We start from the raw sequence: 18,809 nt of genomic DNA, 5'->3' as shown, positions 1-18,809 counted from the left end.
TAAACAATTTCCCATTATTCACTTTTCAAAAAAATTGGTACTGTTAGTATATCTTGGCACATGCGTAACAAACATTTTTATTGCAATACTCTGGGTAATATTCACACATGTGAAAATATGCATGTGCAAATGTATTTTTGAGTGACGCAACGTGTATGATCGTGTTGGGAGTAACTTCGGGTGCCTGGAGCAGAACCAGGCCCAATTCACCCCGAGATGAGAATACTTTAGATTTTCTCGCGTAAATCCTATCTGTTTTGCTAGCTGGGTAATAAGTATTGCCTAGAGGACATGTAGGCGAAACTTTTAGAAATGTGTATGGTCGAGTATTTCAAAGCATGGTACTGCCAGCTAGCCGTGCAGGAAGTGTCGCCCTTCGTTTGCACTCGTGTTTTGGATACCAGTTGCTTACCATTTACTGAGATCAGTATTATTTATAACCGTACAGAGTGAGTTAAAAGTTCAAGGGTGAAGATGCTAGTCCATTGAGCGTAACTTCTTTTAGTATAAATAAACATTTCGAATTTCATGATTGGTGCTTCACATGATTTTCTGTAAATATGCAACTCTAGCGCTGCGGCATCATAATGATATATATACTCTTTCGTATCCATTTTTGGCCGCTAAGCAACCGATTTAGAGGTTTGCAGTGGGCAATTATATAACTGATTGGTATGAGAACGGTACGTGAACATTTGTATAAGGTTTATTGTAACTGAGGTATACACACCCAGTATAACGTATAATTATATGGACTCTACTTCATAAATTGTCAAGTAGTGCTTTAATGTAGTGTTAATTATTGAGTCGATTACTTAACATTGTTAGCTAAAGATCCCTATTAAAAATACAGCTTAAGGAAACAGCAGCATATAATAAGGACATATGTCATACACTACTTCGGTCCTTATCAGACGAATACTATTTATCATATAGGCCGGCTGTTAGTAAATCATTAAAAAATAGATATCTAAAGTCATACCCGCCGCTGGATGCCCTAATGCCATTATGCGAAAAGTGCAGTAAAAATATTGGTAATGAAAACTAATTAATCGATACCCTGGCAAGTTTCATTAGGTTAACCACCCCTGAGGTGCACAAATGTGAAGGAGAAAAATATTATAGCAACATCTTGAAAAATTTCCCAGAGTCAACTTTGTGAACTATGACAATACAATTACAACTTGCAACAACTGACACTCAACTTATTTGTGCTAGAATATTCACGCTTCTAAGAGAACAAAAGTTTTTCGGCGAACCGCTAAGGCATCTGTCTCCCCTCACGACAATTAACCGGTCCACACTTAACCATATGTTCAGCAGTTTTTGCCAAAGAAAAACTCCGTATGTATGTTACCTCAACCCTTGTACTCGATTTAGCTTGATACGACTTTTCCTATTCTCAAAACTGAGGGAAAACTTAAAGAGAAACTCTTTGGAGCGATAGGAGAAATCAAAACAAAATCGCTGACCCAGCTGAGGACTATCCCAACGATTGAATCTGTAAAGCGCTTTAAGGACTAAGGAAACGGTGCCGTAAGTGTGTTACCTTCGGCAGGGATTAAGTCGAAGAGCAAACCTGAACTAGGACAATTGAATAAATACTTATTAATGTGAACTAAATCAATAATTTTCTTTAAAGAGCACAGTGACCAGTGGTGGATATTGCTTCCGCAGTCCTCTCAACGTAAGTGAGCCGAAAGAGCTTTAGGCCCATTTATAGGACCAATACAGCAACTGAAATAATTCCAATTCGACTAATGTTCGCCTTACATAGCCGTCTTTTAATATATACGCACGTTTCTATATCATTACGTAACGGATACATATTCGACATTTAGGCTGCAGGATGATACACGTAAAGCAGGTGACAACGCGTCCGCCCGTTTGGTATTCCTGTCATTAGAAATATAGTATTTTTAATAAGGCGACCCAGGCACATTTCACAGCTTAGTGAATGTAACGAACTGGAACATTTAACTACACTTAAAGTAACCGATCCTCAATAGCTGATATGCACATAACTGGTAACCTTCGCAACCAAAAAAGCTACATTTATTCAATGGCAGCAAGTCATTAATCCGTCTTCTCGTTTAATACTGATTGGGCGAAAGAGCGACATGGATAGGCACTACCTTATTGTTAGGATTCTCAGGATTTGTCGCCGAATGATCTCTAGCTACTGCTATTAGATTTAAAAGAAAATGTGTTTTGAGCTGTCCTATTTGCTGGCATGCTTATTTCGTATCTGCGCTAGATGTACACACCGACAAGAAAAATACAACGTGCACGTACACGTGCATACGTGTGTACGTACGTTTAGCAACAAGATCCAACACACCACGTCACCCACTATTAGCACCTCTTTTTTTTTCTGTTTTTTATTACCTAGCCTCTATCGTGCAGCATGCATACGCAATCCATAATGGAACAGATGGTATCTTTCCACTGTTACAAATTTCTTTTCTAGTTCCTTATGTGATACTTCTAGCAGTTGGCCAAATTACCATTTGAAGCCCGCCAAAGCTATCCGGATTAGGTGTATCATCTACTCCTCACTTTACCATTATACCTCACTTGCCTAAACCTGGCAAAACCTCTCCGCTAGCAACCTCGGACACCCAACACACACTAATGACTACATGTCTGCCTGGACGCATGCACGTTCTCCGTATGTTTCTAGGCATGTTTACCATCAGTGTTCGAAATCTGCTTCAGGCGCAAATTGGTACCTGTAGACATAAATCTATCGACTGCTTGACGGCAGGTCGACTGTGAAGTTGTCGATAGTAACCACTGCTCCTTTAGTAGATCTCCACTCCTCTGTCTAGAAGCGTACTAGGTAATTCACTACGTACTGTCCTCTTTTTTACAGTGGCCACGTTAACAGATAAGTGATACCTCTTTCTGGTCGCTGTCCGTTCTAAGGCGGCTGCCCTTGCACAGCGGCAGTGGATACATGTGACTTAGATATTACATAGATGGATATATAACATTTGTCGCGGATAGATTCTGTTTAATAGGATAAGTACGAACTCTAGTTTCCTTTTGTGAAGGATTGCTTTTCAAAGCTTATGTTAGTGTACAAACTTCCTAAGCATATATTAATCGGTAGAACCATTTGAATGACCACACTGATAGCCATTTTGATATATACTAACGCTATGACATTATATTATAGTTTTATAAAGATCGTAGGTATGTGAATAGGTTGTCTACATTATCAATGTTTTGCCCCTTTCACTGAATTCAAATAAAATAAAAAAATATAACAATAATTCCGATATCTCCTACTTTATTGACTGATACGATATAAGGACTTTCCAACAGTCAAATTACACAGAAACCTTAGCGTGACCCTATAGAGATGCATATGCGTATATGTAAAGGACTGAAAAAAAGTCTTATGACAATTTGAAAAGGACCACTCGACAATTTGAGGATCCAATTTGACCATCCAACTATTATTTATCCAACTGCCCTAGTTTTTATTACACTTTAGTCTCCAGCTAACTAACAGATATAAAATGGAAATTAGCCAGAAACTTTTCAAGCTGCAAAGAGATCGTCTGTGCAAAGGAGGCCACGCCTATGCCAGATCAGCCAGTAACCGCCTATTTGTCTCGTCGTATAAATAACATTTTCTTTTACCTATACGGCACAGAATACGACTCTTTGAAGTAATGAAAACGTTAATATACATATACTTTTGCATTTGATAGCGCCTTTAAACTTCAAACGCCCGGAAAATCTTCGTATTTTTGCCCGATATCAAAGAATAATGGCTACAAATTTTTTAATTGAGGCTCACAGGCGCTTATAGCAGGTGTCCATTTTTCCGCTAATCTAGCTTGTATTTGTAACGCATTTTGGCTAAAGTAAGCTAGAACAAGAATTGATGTTGTGGTTATAAATTCAATTGCCTGAAATCTGGTATTGAATAATTTGTCAAGATTGCAGCTTTCGTTTAGTCTTCATAAGACCCATTAATCAATTCAGAACAGGGTACTGCTATAAGAGTATTAGGAAAAACGACCAAGGATTACATTTTATCTGTTTCTCTGATCAGGCAGAATAGACAAACTTGTCATTGATCAACAGTAGGATCGACTGTGAATTGACGCTAGGTTAACGAATGAAACGACACCTATGGGCTGACTTACATTCTAGAGGTAAAAAGACATTCACAAGGAAAGAATATATAAAATCTGAAGGTATTAACACACTAATGACTCCTTTACATTGTTTTGTATTCATCAAAACAGTCTGTGTTTAGGACTAGATCAATGCGCCGATCAGTAAGCAGATTTTTTTTCGTAAACATACAGAGTTCTTACGGAACCTGTTTTTCGCATCTGTTTGGCGGACGGTAAAGCTTGCCAAAGGACATACGAGAATATAGTCTCTCGGCTAACCTAAAGCGCATTTACTACGGTTTTCGAAGTCATATTGTACATTTTTTTGTCTTTGTAGAAAATGGATGAAACGGTTTATATATTTTCTAACTGTCATCGAAGAAATACGTAAAGGTTTGAAGCTAAGGTGAAGATTTTTTGAAGGTTTGGTAGAACTTTTCCCGATAGTCCTCCTTATGCGTAAACAGAAAGCGACATCGGTGCGTATCGAACTAATATTATCTATAGGCACGCAGCGCAAAATACCAACGCGTTAAATACAGCTGCGCGTGCTGGACCGTTCTGCTGTACCTTAGTCAGGCCCTCAGAGACGAGCCTTCTGAGTCGTCTATTGGGATAACATAATACGGCGAGCATGTACGCGACATTAACGTACTAGCCTACATGCGCTGACCAGCTCACGCGCACGTGACTGTCGGTCTTAACTATAACCTCGTTATAGACAACAGGAAGGCATACTAGTCGTAACCAATCGATCATTTTTCATCGGACATTATTTTCCTTAAGAACTGTTCTCTATAAATCCACCGCATGGCATTTTGAAATATCCTTAAATCGTTCTATACGATATCGATTCCTGATTTTTCTAAAGGAGTGCAGAGTCTTGGTTAGTATGTGCGTTGCAGGTGCATACGTAACTCGGTTCGAATCGAGCAAAAGATGGGTTCGTCCTTTTTTTCCTTGTCAACGCCAGTATCCTGGGCGATTACATAACGAGGCAGCTAGATAACACTTGAATTTTCCTTGTATAATAATAGAATATTTTCTTAATACGAGTATTTCAGGTGTTCGCGGTATGTTTACAGAATTGAAATAGCGTACTAACGATTGTTCTTAACCACCTCAGAAATTTGAATATCAACGTCACGTAGATCCGTTTACCCAAATGCTAATACCGACCTCGGGTGGCTTGTACCACTTGGTGATATTGTCCATGTCTATCTTGTCGCGGTAAATAAGGTGCCGTCGAAGCATATACTCCGCCTTGTCAACTAAGAAGTTCCTTGCTCGAAGCCACCGTAAGGCAAAGTAGTCATCAAAACTGTCCTGCCACACATCCGCGCAGCGATCACGGAACTGTAATTCAGATAAAAGGGAATCGTATTTAATTAAATGACCGACGCTCTGAGTTGATCATAAATTATACTTCTGGATTGACGAACATAGTGCAGCTGCCGCTGACTCGGGCACAGCTTTCATATCCGGCACAGAAGAAGGAACTCGTCCGGAAGAAAGCGATATCCTCAAAAAAATGAAAATGTCTACAACTCCCTGCTAAGTCGAGCTTGCCAAGTAACACAATAGAGAATCACTACACTAGCGATACATTTCAATGCAAAACCACGTGAAAACAATAAAAAAAAAAACTTGTAAATATTCTAGCTTGTTTCAAGTAAGCTATGTTTTCCGCGTATGTTTACATAATCAAGACGTCGCTATATACTCGACGTATTAAGCAATAGGTTAGTTCAAGTTTATTCGTTCGTTCTGAACAGAGGCTGGGTCAAAGGATATCTATTTCACCTAGGAAGAACAGTGGTTCAGTTAGACAGGCTTTCCCAAAAAATCATTTCAGATACTCGTTCTCGGCACATGCAAGTTGGCCGCGAATATCATCGAGAAACCCAGCTGTCTACATATCGTATACTATATCTAGCTAAACTTATACATACATTTGCTACATTCAGACAGGTAACTGAAAAGTTTAAACGGATTTGTTAACGCGCGCAGTGAACGATATACTAGTATTAGTAAAACTCTTGTTTGATAGATTAAAGATATGGACATCGTCAGTCAGTTGCCGGTAGCAGTTATTTGTCACGATGCTTCGGCAGCCGTACGTAAAGCTTCGCTCGCTTGCAAAAGAAAAGGTGAGGTCTTTTGAGTGCCTTGGAAAGGATGGTTGAATTCTGCCGTTTTTTTGACGCCAAAATTGACGTTAACGAGCAGAACGGAGCCAAATAGAAATAACCCTTGCGAGTCGTCACCTCCATATTATTTTGAACAATCAACCATGGACTTTCCGGTGTTTTCGTCACACCAAAGAGGAAAAATGCCTGAATAGAAGTCCATGGACCCAAAACCGCGACAACTTTTTATTTATTTTGTGTTGACGCGTGAATGAATTTGATGAAGTGGATAAACGTGTGAGCTCCATCTACCCGCTGGTTTTTGGCCCTTCCGCGTCAGCGCATGCAGTAGGGACAACCTTTACAGCGGCTCGTTCTTTAAGCCTCATCGTGTTAAACTAGTCGTATTTTGTTTCAAGTATGGCCGTTTTGACCCCGAAAAAGCAACAAATCTACGGGAACGAAACTCTCAGCTACGCGCTATGCCTCAATATTTCTGCGCTTTTCTACTGACAAGTTAGCGGATTCATTGACGGGTCCTTTTTTCTTTTCAAGAATGATGCTATTTCGTTTCTCAATGCAGTACTCATTTATAGAAGCATCGAGAAGTGAGGCAGACCGAGGTCAGCAACGATGAAAGATATTTTTAACAGTATAGAGACAAAATGTCTTTTCCTCGAGCTGCTGTCCAGGGAGATACATGACAGAAGAGCGCCCAGTAGCGGCACGACTTGTCGTCCGCGCTATATACAGCCGCATGCATATAAGGAAATCTGTCTTCGAAATAGATAGATGTTGCTAGAAAAAAATTGTCATCGAACCACCTCTAGCGCTAACTTATTGGATCTTTTTGATACGTACGTCATAACACGTCCGAACGGGGTGAGTACAATTGAATACAGAATATGACAAGACGAATCAGTGACGGTTTTGCTTCGTTCTACGAGAGATCATTGGATTTCAATTCATAATCAGTGATCTTCAGCGGTCAGATATCTGCTATATTGCTTTTCTGATCTAATTGCACGTAAATGTTGTTAGCGTTTTATAAGGCCGATGCACAAACATGTATATAGGCGAAGCCATGCGAAGTAAGGGGAAAGCGCTAGTGATGAGTCTAATCAATTGCTCCACATCTGAGGGCAAACAGTTTCCTGCACAAAAACTATACAAATCTCCAACGTGCACCAACACTGCGTGGATACGCAAGTGTAAAGCTTTTCTATTAAGAGAATTATTTGTTCAGAAAAGGTTTTTACCTTAGATAGGCAAGAAAAAGTCTTACTTGCTTATTAAAGAAGGGTAAATAGCTTAAAGTAAGGTACTCAACGTCATCGCATCAGGCTGCTGCACAGGTGGCGGGCGGGTTAGCTGGCTCGCGGGGTCCTTCCCGATTGCTGTGCATTAAATGAGATGCTTACATAACAAATACTTCACTCAACGACTGCTTCAATGTCATTCAACCGGCTGTAACTGCTGCTGGCTGAAATCAGTATTGCGACAATTCAGTCGTTAACGAGGCCTCTTCGTCTATTCTTCTATGCTGGACAGCTCCGTTTTGAAACGTGGGGCAATACTCAGACGGTGGCAACTGCCATATGCACGGTCTCCGTTCAGTTGGAAAAGCGCAAGAAGAGCAAGCGTTTCCGTGTGGACAAGTTCAGTTGTTCAGAAGCAATACGACAGCTGTGCAGGTCTTGAAGCACAGATCTCCACCGTTCTACCTAACCCTATAATTGTTCAGCTGTGACCATAGCCGCATTGTCCCTGATTTGTGTCAGCATAATTGTTGAGCCAATTTATTATAGCCTCTATTGCCGTCGTTCCTAATAGTAAACATTGATACTGACATGAGTCAGGCGTGCTACTCCCGTACTGCCATTCCATTAAGTAAGTCGTCATTCTCCCACACACAAATAGTTTTAGCAAGACATTGACGTCATAGATTTCCTTAAATATCTAATAGTATTTCTTTTCCTCCTCAACAACGCTGAAAATGGTTTCCCTACAGGGTGTCCAAATAACACAACAGGACGAAAAATATGAAATAAACGGCCTGATCACGAAGCTCTCTGTGTGTCCTAATCATTCTCTGTCGAGCACGCAAGTAGAGTACTGCGCATGTTCTTTATTCATTGACAAACGCATTTTGGTCCATTGATAACTCCTCAGTGTACGCAGAACATCTACTGTACAGCAACACTCACTGTGTTTGTTAAGCAATCATTTTGACCTAGCTACTGATAATCGACGATTCCCTTTCTTATTTTTCGATTTGAAACTTGAAAATAATTTTTTTTTAGCTTTTCAAAGCGCGCTTTCAAAACAGTACTATGTTATAAAAACGTTTTATGCGGATCATACGCCCGGAAACTGTGTAAATAGCAGGTCAACAAATTAAATTGTTGATAGTATGTTACGGTTGTGTCCCATGCCGATTATATTTACTCTGCTGGATTTAGACAGAGATAATAATAATAATGTGTTATAGTAGTAAGTAGACTATGTTTTTTTGTTCTAAGCAGCACTTTTCAACTTTATCTGCTAGCAAGCAAGTAGCTGGTCCCATAGTTTTGAATAGAAATTGAAGATTCTTGGAATTAAAGATGTCACGCGTTTTCTGGGCCCTCTGAGTGCGTGTCGTTTGACGTTATCGTTGCAATTGTATGACGATTTTGTTTGCATTGCAGTTATATAAAGACTGCTTTGATTGATACTTTAAGTTGTTGTAAGGTGCTCTAGGTACGTTCAGCCGTTGTTCAAAACACCTTTTTGACCACTTTCTAAACAAAAATATTTCCAGCTTCGCTCTAGACTTATATAACTATAAGCTACGGTCTTATGACTCATCTGAAAAACCTCTTGCCATTATTTAATCTGTACTTTAAACCAATTGTGTTAGTTTAATCTAGTTGCCGGATGAGGTAACCAAGAGGCCTGTGGCTTGCCATTTTCGAGTTCTTAGAGATATGCGCACTTTAGTTAGAATGAAGTACCTTCTAAACGATGCCAGTTCTACGGGGTGTTAGATATTTAATATACAGACTTAATATAAGGACCACTGGTAAAGTGGGCTACAATGAGTGATTAAAAAAATGACCACTGAAATATAATTAAATTGTCTGCTCTTCTTTTTGCCTTTTAAATCTTTTTTTAGCTTAAAGTAAATTATTAGAGTAAAAGCTCGTAAAATAAATATAACCAATTTTATTGCACCCAACAAAAATCCCCGCAGACGAACAACTTTTTTATCCGCCTTTTTCTTCGAGTGGGTACTAATAAACAACGGTAAAGAGTGTTTGTATAGCTAACTAGATATTATCTATTTATGTTGATTGCTAGGTTTTTGTTTACTGGGGACAAACTGTTGTACATCGTCGGAAAGCAGTTCTCTTTGTAAGGGTTTTCTCATCGTTTTGTTCAAAATTGTCCATGGATCCAATTCAAATTTAACAGATGGATCTGTCGGGTAAAAAGCAGAAAATCTGTGACATGGTATTTTTTAAATATTAAATAACAATGAAAATAACCTTAAAAGGCGGTGAGGACCCTACAGCTGGAAGGTGCAGGCGTATCTAGTAGTGATGTAGATCAACCTCCCCCTGCCTCCCTCTTCAACGTAAGAGTTCAGTTTCTTTCTTAAAGATGTATTCTCGATTACGGGAACTCTATATATTAGGACTGCTATTTTTCATCCTTCAATTCATTGTTCTACTGATCAGCCAAGGTCATTGGTATATTGGGTTGTCGATATATATATATATACATTGTGATAAAACTTAAGACAGTATCTAATGAAGTTTTCGCAACTTCTTCAGCCTATATCCGTATAGGTGTTCTGTTTTTTAGCTCGCTGGACTGCGCGAGATTGTCTTAAAACACGGATACCAAACGATGTTTTAAGTCTGTTGAATAGTGGCCTAATTCGAGTCTGACATCAGCTTAACTTAGGAGTCATGCCAAGTCTTTAAGCCCTTTGGATTAGAGATCACATTAGCATGTGTGTTTGCATAATCCTGCTGGCGGATAGCCCACATTTCTAGAGGTGCCATAGTTCTTTGCAGCGATCCCATAACCCCCATAATCGCCACCGTCTGCACGACCTCTATATACACAGGGTTAAACTTCTTTATCAGAAGTGTGAACAGACTAAGCTAATTGTCGGAGACAGCCACTTCAGCCTAAGACACCTGCACTGTAGGTGCTACACAGGCTTAGAGAAGGGAGAAAGAAAAACGACCTCACGGACTGACCGGAGTCAGACCCTTATCTCTGTAAATCATCGTCAGCTCGAACTGGAAGGTCACAGGGGAACAAGCTTCCGGCCAACGTCAATGGCAACAACTATGGGGTTCTTAACTAATTGTTAATGTTATGGGTATGAACAGAAGTAGTCAAGTCGTCTATTCTTCATTTGCAAATGAGCATTAATATCGCAGGACGTCTGCTATTAGAAAATGAACTACCAGAGCGGATATTGGAGTCAGTGTTATGAAAGCAGTAGCAACGCGCTTGTCAGCGTATTCTATACTCATTCTAGTAAAACATAGCTCGCATTTCCAATGCAATCTTATAGATACGCTATAGTAGATGGTAAACAGTAGGACCATCTATTTGAGAGACAACATGGAAGCAGTACGAGAAGCTTTCGTATAGATGATCGTGATCCTCGGCGTACAAATAGAATAACCGCTTGAAGGAAAGCTAGATGATTCCGAGGTTCACTAAGCAAATTGCAATACAATAAGTAGCGTCCTCCCATATTACTTACGGCTAATAAAAAATTAGCGGCGACAAATAAACGAAAAAGTAAAGGTTGCAAGTCTTTTATGTGTCACAATAGCCATCGTGTATTTCCACAAGTTGCCTAGCTTTATTGATACAGTGATGCTCATAGTGGTCGACAGAAACTTCAAAATTGCGCCAACCAAGACAGCTAGCTGACTCTAATCGCATAAATATTTTCTTAGTACAGACTGTTTACACTGAAGATTCTACTTAAATGTGACATCACTCACATAGGCTCCCTCGATTGGCAGTTATTCATATCTCCTAGCTTCGTGTCATTCTTTTGTTCTTGAGCTCCCCAGGAAAATGGTGTTTGGCGATAAGGCACATCTTTACGTGAGGGGGTGTGTGGAAAAACACAAGTACCGCTTGTGTTCCTAGAGTTTCCGAAATATCCATGAAAAAAAGGCTTATACTGCAGGAAGAATAGCGTCCGACTTGGCATGCGACTGGCGGCGTCAGAGACCCCTTTTAGCGCCATGCAGCTATAAATTCCGATTGTTAGCTGAAGTCGTTAAAGGGGTTTGGAAGATACGTAACTAATCGTATAATCGCGTTCTCAAGGAGTCATTTTGGTGAGCACCTGATCTCCAACCGGGGCAACGTGAATGAATGAATGATTATGAAATATAATCCTGCTCGGCTTTTGATAGGTTACTTACATAGATACCTTACTTAAACAGTAAACAAACCTTATCGGTGCTGCCATTTCAGAGAGAGGGTCAGGTATGTCCGAAAAGGAGGATGAAACCGGATGAAGCGAATAATTGCCACAAAGAAATTCAAGGACGTTTACCTTATCGATGTCAAATTTAAATAAAATTTTAAATGTATAAAGTTTATAGTAAAAAGATACTTATGTAAATATTGTGATTTTTTATCGGAGTCATTTCGAAATTGCTTTACATTAAATAGTCGTCCCTGTACAACTCCTTATTTCCAAGCGACGGAGCATTTTCATTAAGGGGAAAAATCTCTTTTTCTGATATTTATGCTAACCGTACGATTTCGAGACTTAAGTCTAACAATTTTCAAAATCTCTGCGTCTAAAAGATAAAAATATTTTGTAGAAGCGCTTCTATAATTTGCAAAGGCTTCAATACTTTGCTGTCCTGTAAAGTACCCTGGCACATCAAGCAGTTTGATTATCGAGTAGCACTTTATTATCGCTCGGCTTCGACAACCTTGGAGGGGTAGGGATATAATGAATTAGCGATAGGCAACTAGCTGACCCGGTTGCATTGACCCATATTAGCTGATCCCTCTGAGCAAATGACGTCGCGGCGACAACAGCTGTTCAATAAGGATAAAGCTTATTTTCATTATGTTAGACAGAGTTTGTATTTTTGCGACACTCGATTCTATGGCCTGTACTGACGTCTCAGTGATTTTTGAGATAACTGTGCTATGCCTTTTTTTCTCATGAGCATTTTCGGCATACCGATTAATCGATATGGGCTCTCATTTTCTGAACCTATATGTCAAAGGTCTTGGTTACGTATTACGTCGCAGACCGCTGTATGTATAGGCAATATATGCCTAATACGCATTATATATTCAGCATTAGCTACGACATTACAAAATCCGATATTCCTCCATGAACAGCAAGCAAACCGTAACAACCTTTGTTGAGGACTATTCCTTGATTATTCGTCCTGTACTATTTATTGTAATGGTGATTATACGACACACCGATGGATCTCTACTAAGCCGTTTCAACACAACTTTTTCCAAGTTACCGTAATACATCGAATAACTGCCCTCGAATGATCCTTTTGACAATTTAGAAGAGGACGAAGATTGAATGATAGCTTCTTAGGACCAGCGTGAAACCTGTCGACATTTAGACCTTTTTTTTTTTGCTATATTATTCACAGAGGACTAATATCTCGAAGACCAAATACTGTCTCTTTTTTTGACCAAGTTATGCTTTTAGACAGCAGAAATTACACAACTTACAGGACTGGGCTAAGCATATTCGTTAGCTGAAAGTTATAGTATGAACGTCATCTTCGACAACACAACGCCAGCTTTAATTGGAAAGTAACAGATTTTAAATCATATTTAAGTATAGCAGATGCAAGAATGTTTATGGGGCTGTAACATCGAGACGCTACGAGTAATCATATAGTTATGTCTGAGAGTACTACAGAAAGACACAGTCTAAAAAGTAATTCTTTAGACTGAATGCCCGACCCTTTGAGACTACTAATTTTGCGACATTAAATTTTGTAAATGATTAGTTGGATTTAGCGAACCGTCATCCCTAGTTTTTACGAATGTCTAGCCCATGCGACCTTCGATAGTTGTTAACCGGTTATTCCGATCAAGTACGCTAACTGAAACGTACTTTAGTATGAACCTCGTATTTTTGATTGAATAGCAGTCAAGCGTTACGTTACTTCACGTGTCGTCGTCCTACACCAGAGTCCTTTTGTGCCGAGAACATTTATGGCCTGTCTCCGTGCACGAATGCGTACTGAATTCTATCGTTTCAAACATTGAAACGCACAGCAAAAGCCCGTGTAGGCAATTGTGACGGACAGTCCGCATCGACACACATCAGACTGACTTTCTAAGACGTCTTTCAGATGAAGTCAAGTAATACTTCGTGGACATTGCATCTGAATGTTGCTTAACGTATTAACTGATCAACATTCGATTTTAGGTCTAGATATCTATCCACTTGCCAAAGCCAACAGAATGGCCAGCGACCATAATCACCCGTTTAGCAAACATCAGGCCGCGCAGGCTATATATTTGCAGGATTTGCTGGGAGCTTATCAGTAACCGTAAAATACGACTTCCAGATGGCAGATCTAAAAACTAACTTGAAACTATTGATGTAAACGGACAGTCGCCGAAATGCTTTGTTTCATCATGGAATCAGAGTAAGGAAAACGAGGAGAGAGTTACGAACGAGTATGCAGTGTTACCTCAAACCAGCTACCTTGGGTTCTTGTGCTCAAACTTCCTGTTGTCATGAGCAAAAGTTCAAACGTTTGACCTATATATATAGGTTTATAAGTAATTTGAATGAAATTAGATCTGCAAAATGAGTGTTGTGCTTGTTGTTCCTAAAAGCATTGCGTAAGCATGCCTTATTACTGTAGGCAATTGTGTTGAAATGAGCTCATGTATATAGTTTTCCAAACTCATTTAGATACTGGCAATTTGTTGGCCAACGTAACATAGATGGCACAAACTGTGCACAACGATAAGCACACAAAGATATGCATCATAGGGACGACGATCGTTACTTGCTAATGACAGAACAGCTAAAGAAAAAATAACACCAAAACATCGCCTTACGACCGTGGCTGGTCGACCAGGTAAAATTGTGTTGCCAGGGGCATTTTTCGCCAACCAAAAGCTCAATAAATGTATGTAGCCTACCCCTCCCCCCCCCATTCTTTCGCCTCATAGTTTTGCTGCTACTGCGAACTGATACGAGGAATTCAGGCGTTGGCCTAAAAAAAGTATGATTGTGTGAGACAGTGTCTCTCTAGGTGAGTCAATGGATGAGCGAACATGTGCCTCTCGGCTGCTGAAATCCGCATTTCATATAGATGCAGTGGCCCTCTTGGGGTTCCTATGAATCGTAAAATCTCTCTTGTAAATAGAAGTGCGCTGGCTGCAACGCTTATTACGACTATATTAATATTGAAGTAATAGAACATTTGTCTAACGTGGCTTTTATATGTATGGTAGCTTCGTTTTACCCCTTTTTCCATGCGAAATTGTTTATTCAAACTTAAGTTCCATGCCCTTTTATTCGCAACAATACATAAGTGTGCAGACGGAAACTGTCAGTGGCATCCTTCTTATTCAGATAATTGACCTTGTTCCCCAGCGGATGTCCTGTAAAATAACGTTTTTGGATACATTCAGAAAGATACCAAAGTAAAAAAATAAGAAATTCATATAATTAGAGAAAATATTCGAAATTTCAATCAGAACGTTAATATTATATTATGAGCGTCATGAATGCATAAACGATAAACAGCAAAAGACAAATTGGCGAAAAGGAACGAAACAAAAGCTGGCCAGCTAATCAATATCAACATGTCTGATGTACCCTTTAAATGGGAAAGTTATCAAACCCGTGCTGCTGTTACTGTCTACGCTAATTCCAACTTCATCGTAATTACGGCATGCCGTACTCAATCAATCAATCAATCAATCAGAACTGTAATAAACCTAAGGTGGTGGGCGTAACCAGATCAAACCAAGTGCTTCTATTGAACGCTGGGTACACACAACAGATATAATGAGGCATCGTACTAAGCTAGATGATAGACCTTAGATTTAGTTCATATTTGTCAATATTTGTAGCTATATAGATAAGACTTCATCATGGACAACGGACTAATATGCAAAAACGATGAGCGTTTGATGGTGATAATTAAACTTTGTTAACTTTATTAATGGGTGGGCACTGAAATGCCCACCCATTAATAAAGTTTGATGCCGCCAATTGGCTCACTCCATCCATGACTGCTGAAAAAATTAAAGCGGCCTGTTCAACCGAAATTTCATTAAAATATAGGATATCGCCTGCCGATTTATAGCGTAATGGTAAATTTGAGGCCATCCGTGGGGACTATAGTGGTCGAGTAGGTGGAACAGTACTGAAAACACGTTTATTCAACCTTTGAACATCAATGGATGTTCAAAGACAATAACGGTCAACTTGGTACTGCATGGAAGGCGCGTGAGTCTGTTCTGTTTTCACTTGTGTTTAAGGGGTTCGGCATAAGGTTTGAAATCAGGGGTGACAACGTTCGCTGTTAGCTCAGAGGCTTTTACACAAGTTGATTATATAATTGTTCTCGTTTGAAATCTGAGCTAAGGTGAGATCTACTGAAGTGGTTGAACTGAACAGAAGCAATGATCCGAGCGACATTGACTGCTTCGAGGGAAAAATCCTTCTCAACATTTGCAGCGAAACGGAACTATGGTACTTTTTTTTACCGAGCTGAGAAGAACTCGTAATGTTTTGACTTTGTTGTTGTGGATGATAGCTGAGAAGGGTGACAATATGTCGAGCCCCGACCGCCATTAATCGTGCAATGTTATAGCCATAATCTCATGGGACTTCAAACCTTTACATCTATCATTGCCATTTCTGTACTTGATGAAAGAACGTTGCGATGATATGACTTATAGTCCACCGGCCACAGACTCCTTTTTCGATTGCTGTGAGTTTGTATGAAGTATGAAGGCTTGCTTTATTACGTCTGCATTGTATGAGAGCTCTTCATTTCAAGCAAAGCTTATAATATTAAGAGAAAGATTGACGTTCACATTGAACGTAATACTCGGCAGCTTAAAACAGATCGTAATGTTGAAGTAGGAGCCACTCTCTAAGATAAGCTGCAGAAGATGCTGACTAGGCAAATTACCGCTGAAAAGAGCCGAGATACAACATTCAGAGCCGAAATTAGTGTACAGGTCATACGCATCTTCAACAGGGTTGAAAAACTGAGGGAAGTTTTAATTCTATCAGAAGATCAGACGGAAAGGCATCGACTGATAGCGCCGAAAAGGCGCGCATTCTTCGTGGCGTTATGCTGCCACGTATTCACCGCTTGAAGGAAGTGGTCAATGCGCAAGCATCTTTCACCGATGTTTCAAACGACTTGCGTATGGTTGACGACATTGACACCTCGCCAATTAATGTCGACACCCACTTAAGAGGACACCTTAAAAAGGAATTGAAAATTGGTGAAGGCTTTCCTGTGAACTTTTTTCCTGATCTTTAAACGCTCACTTACGAACCGTGCGGTTCCTAACCTCTATCGGGCCGCAAACAGTTACTCCTAGGAATAGTTAAAATGTATTTGAGAATAGTTTCTTAATTTTCATCTAAAATCTGTCTATAACAGGATTCGGCGTATTGCATTTTAGGCATGAGTATCTTGACTTCGACTACTACTTACCAAAACTACCGTCTTAGCTCTGTTCAGAAAGATGTAGGTATACTTACCGTCACCCCTCAGAGCGCAGTAAAGTAACCGTAATGTACCCGTTGTCGCATGAAGAGTTAACTGGGTTATGAGAACGTTTTTAAAAATGTTAACCCGTTTATACAACTGTATCAACGAAAGGTTTGTCCTAATGTACGTTCCGCGAGTATGGAGCATCGACTTAACAAGGAGTAAGGGCATGATCTCAAGAATGAAGAAGAAGTTGTCTACGACAAACAACTTTCCATTGAAGTATCAGAACGTATGACGTGGAATATGACGACATAGTTTAATTAATAGAACAATAATGCTAGCAATAGGAAAGTCCTTGGACAAATAGGCCTAAACGACGACAGAGCAGAGTACTTCTTTAGTTGAATTCAAACAAATACTCGGATGCGTCAAAACATTTCGGCAAATAAGTTATTCAATACATGCGCCAAGCTTTTGGCAATTAAGATTTCGAGTTCCTGAATTCGTTCTATTCATGTTCAGTAATCATGTATTCAATGGAAGACGGGACGTCTGGAAGAGTAAATACTACCGCCTATCCATAATTGAGGAATAAATCATATATAACTCTAGTATTAAAAAAAAAAAGTCTCCTTTTTAACCCCCCAATTAGAAAAAAGGTTCATATTTGTGTTATCTAAGCCTTTATCTCGAAAGTCCGCTAATAGGCACGTCGGTAATTATCCTTGAGTCATGTGAACGCTAGGTAAGGTCGGATCTTCCTGTTATTCTGCACAATGAACGGTAGATTATCTACAAGACCCGCAATTATACCATGCTTTTCCCATTGCACTGCTTTGATTATTATTATTATCAAAATGCTGAGACGCGCGCGAAAGCGGAGACTAGTTCTAGCTTCTTTTCGACGTGAATGTTGTCGATCTTGGATAATTATGAAGTGTATAATTTCATTTGTATTCAGTCATAATGCCCCCGAAGGCCCGTCGGATGAGGCCATCATTTACATATTCGTTCACCCGTAGTTATCGCGTGATACGAATTTGAAACAGAATAGCTTCTTCTTATTTAGGTAACGATTGTATAGAGAGGGCATCAGCTGTCACCGTAAACAACTTTCGGTGAAGACCTTTTCGCTTCATTGGCGCTGACAGTATCCTAGGCAAAGGCAATTGGAGAATGTTGACAAGGGCTGAGTTTTTTCAAGATGAGCATCAGCTTTGGTTTACGATCTGCTATAACTTGCTAAATGTACAATTTGCAGGCAAATTGATAAAAGAGCGTTACCAATCCACGGAAACGAGTGAGCTTCTCAACGCGAATACATGCGCAGGTTCACTGATGGGTTATTACAATAGCACTGGTTATCCTTCAAGAGAAGCTTCTACTAACTCGTTCTAATAAGAGCTTGATTCTTTGTATATTTAGTTCTCTCTTTTGTGATCTCTAAAACATTGTCAACCGATGGCCTGTCATTGAACTACCGGAGGAGCTGTAGGAAGGTGACAAAAACAAATGAAGACAATAACACGACCGATATTTTTGCCTTTGATTTTCCTGCGCTTGTCCAATGCGCGAGAATCGTTTCAAACTATTTGTGGTCAAAGCGTGCAACTTGTACGCCGGTCACGTCAACCGCCACCTCGATGCCTATAACCCTAAGAGACATTAATAAAATTTAATCTTCGCTTATATATCATCATTAGAAGAACTTACATCTTTTTACGCATTTAATTTCATAGGTAAAGAACAACTAGTCTGGAAAGAACTCTCGATTTTTCAAAACATCATCATCGAAACGGCAAATCGAGTGAAGT

General features: G+C 39.7%; 2 protein-coding genes across 4 annotated transcripts in view; one reads left to right on the top strand and one right to left on the bottom strand.

Moving 5' to 3' along the window:
• Atac2 (Ada2a-containing complex component 2) overlaps positions 1-18,645 on the top strand; it is a 42,019-nt gene extending 23,374 nt beyond the window's left edge. The window contains exons 4-5 of one of the 2 annotated variants that reach the window (XR_015311976.1): positions 11,356-11,628; positions 11,768-11,918. The gene's annotated coding sequence lies outside the window, so the exon portion shown is untranslated. Of the gene's footprint in view, positions 1-11,355; positions 11,629-11,767; positions 11,919-18,256 lie in introns of those variants that run through there. The other variant, XR_015311977.1, reaches the window with a different exon arrangement.
• The window catches only part of LOC111262608 (SEC14-like protein 2), a 61,894-nt gene that overhangs the window by 16,569 nt on the left and 26,516 nt on the right, over positions 1-18,809 (bottom strand). The window contains exons 1-2 of one of the 2 annotated variants that reach the window (XM_022836989.2): positions 6,089-6,183; positions 5,316-5,492 (exon numbers count right to left, since the gene is read on the bottom strand). In XM_022836989.2, coding sequence (XP_022692724.1) covers positions 5,316-5,390 — 75 coding nt within the window. In that variant the 5' untranslated portion in view covers positions 5,391-5,492; positions 6,089-6,183. Of the gene's footprint in view, positions 1-5,315; positions 5,493-6,088; positions 6,184-18,809 lie in introns of those variants that run through there. The other variant, XM_022836987.2, reaches the window with a different exon arrangement.

Source organism: Varroa jacobsoni, unplaced genomic scaffold (assembly GCF_002532875.2).
Source record: "Varroa jacobsoni isolate VJ856 unplaced genomic scaffold, vjacob_1.0 scaffold_680, whole genome shotgun sequence".
Taxonomy (NCBI): Eukaryota; Metazoa; Arthropoda; class Arachnida; order Mesostigmata; family Varroidae; genus Varroa; species Varroa jacobsoni.
The sequence above is the reverse complement of the archived record's forward strand: the minus strand, read 5'-3'. Positions and strand labels throughout refer to the sequence as shown.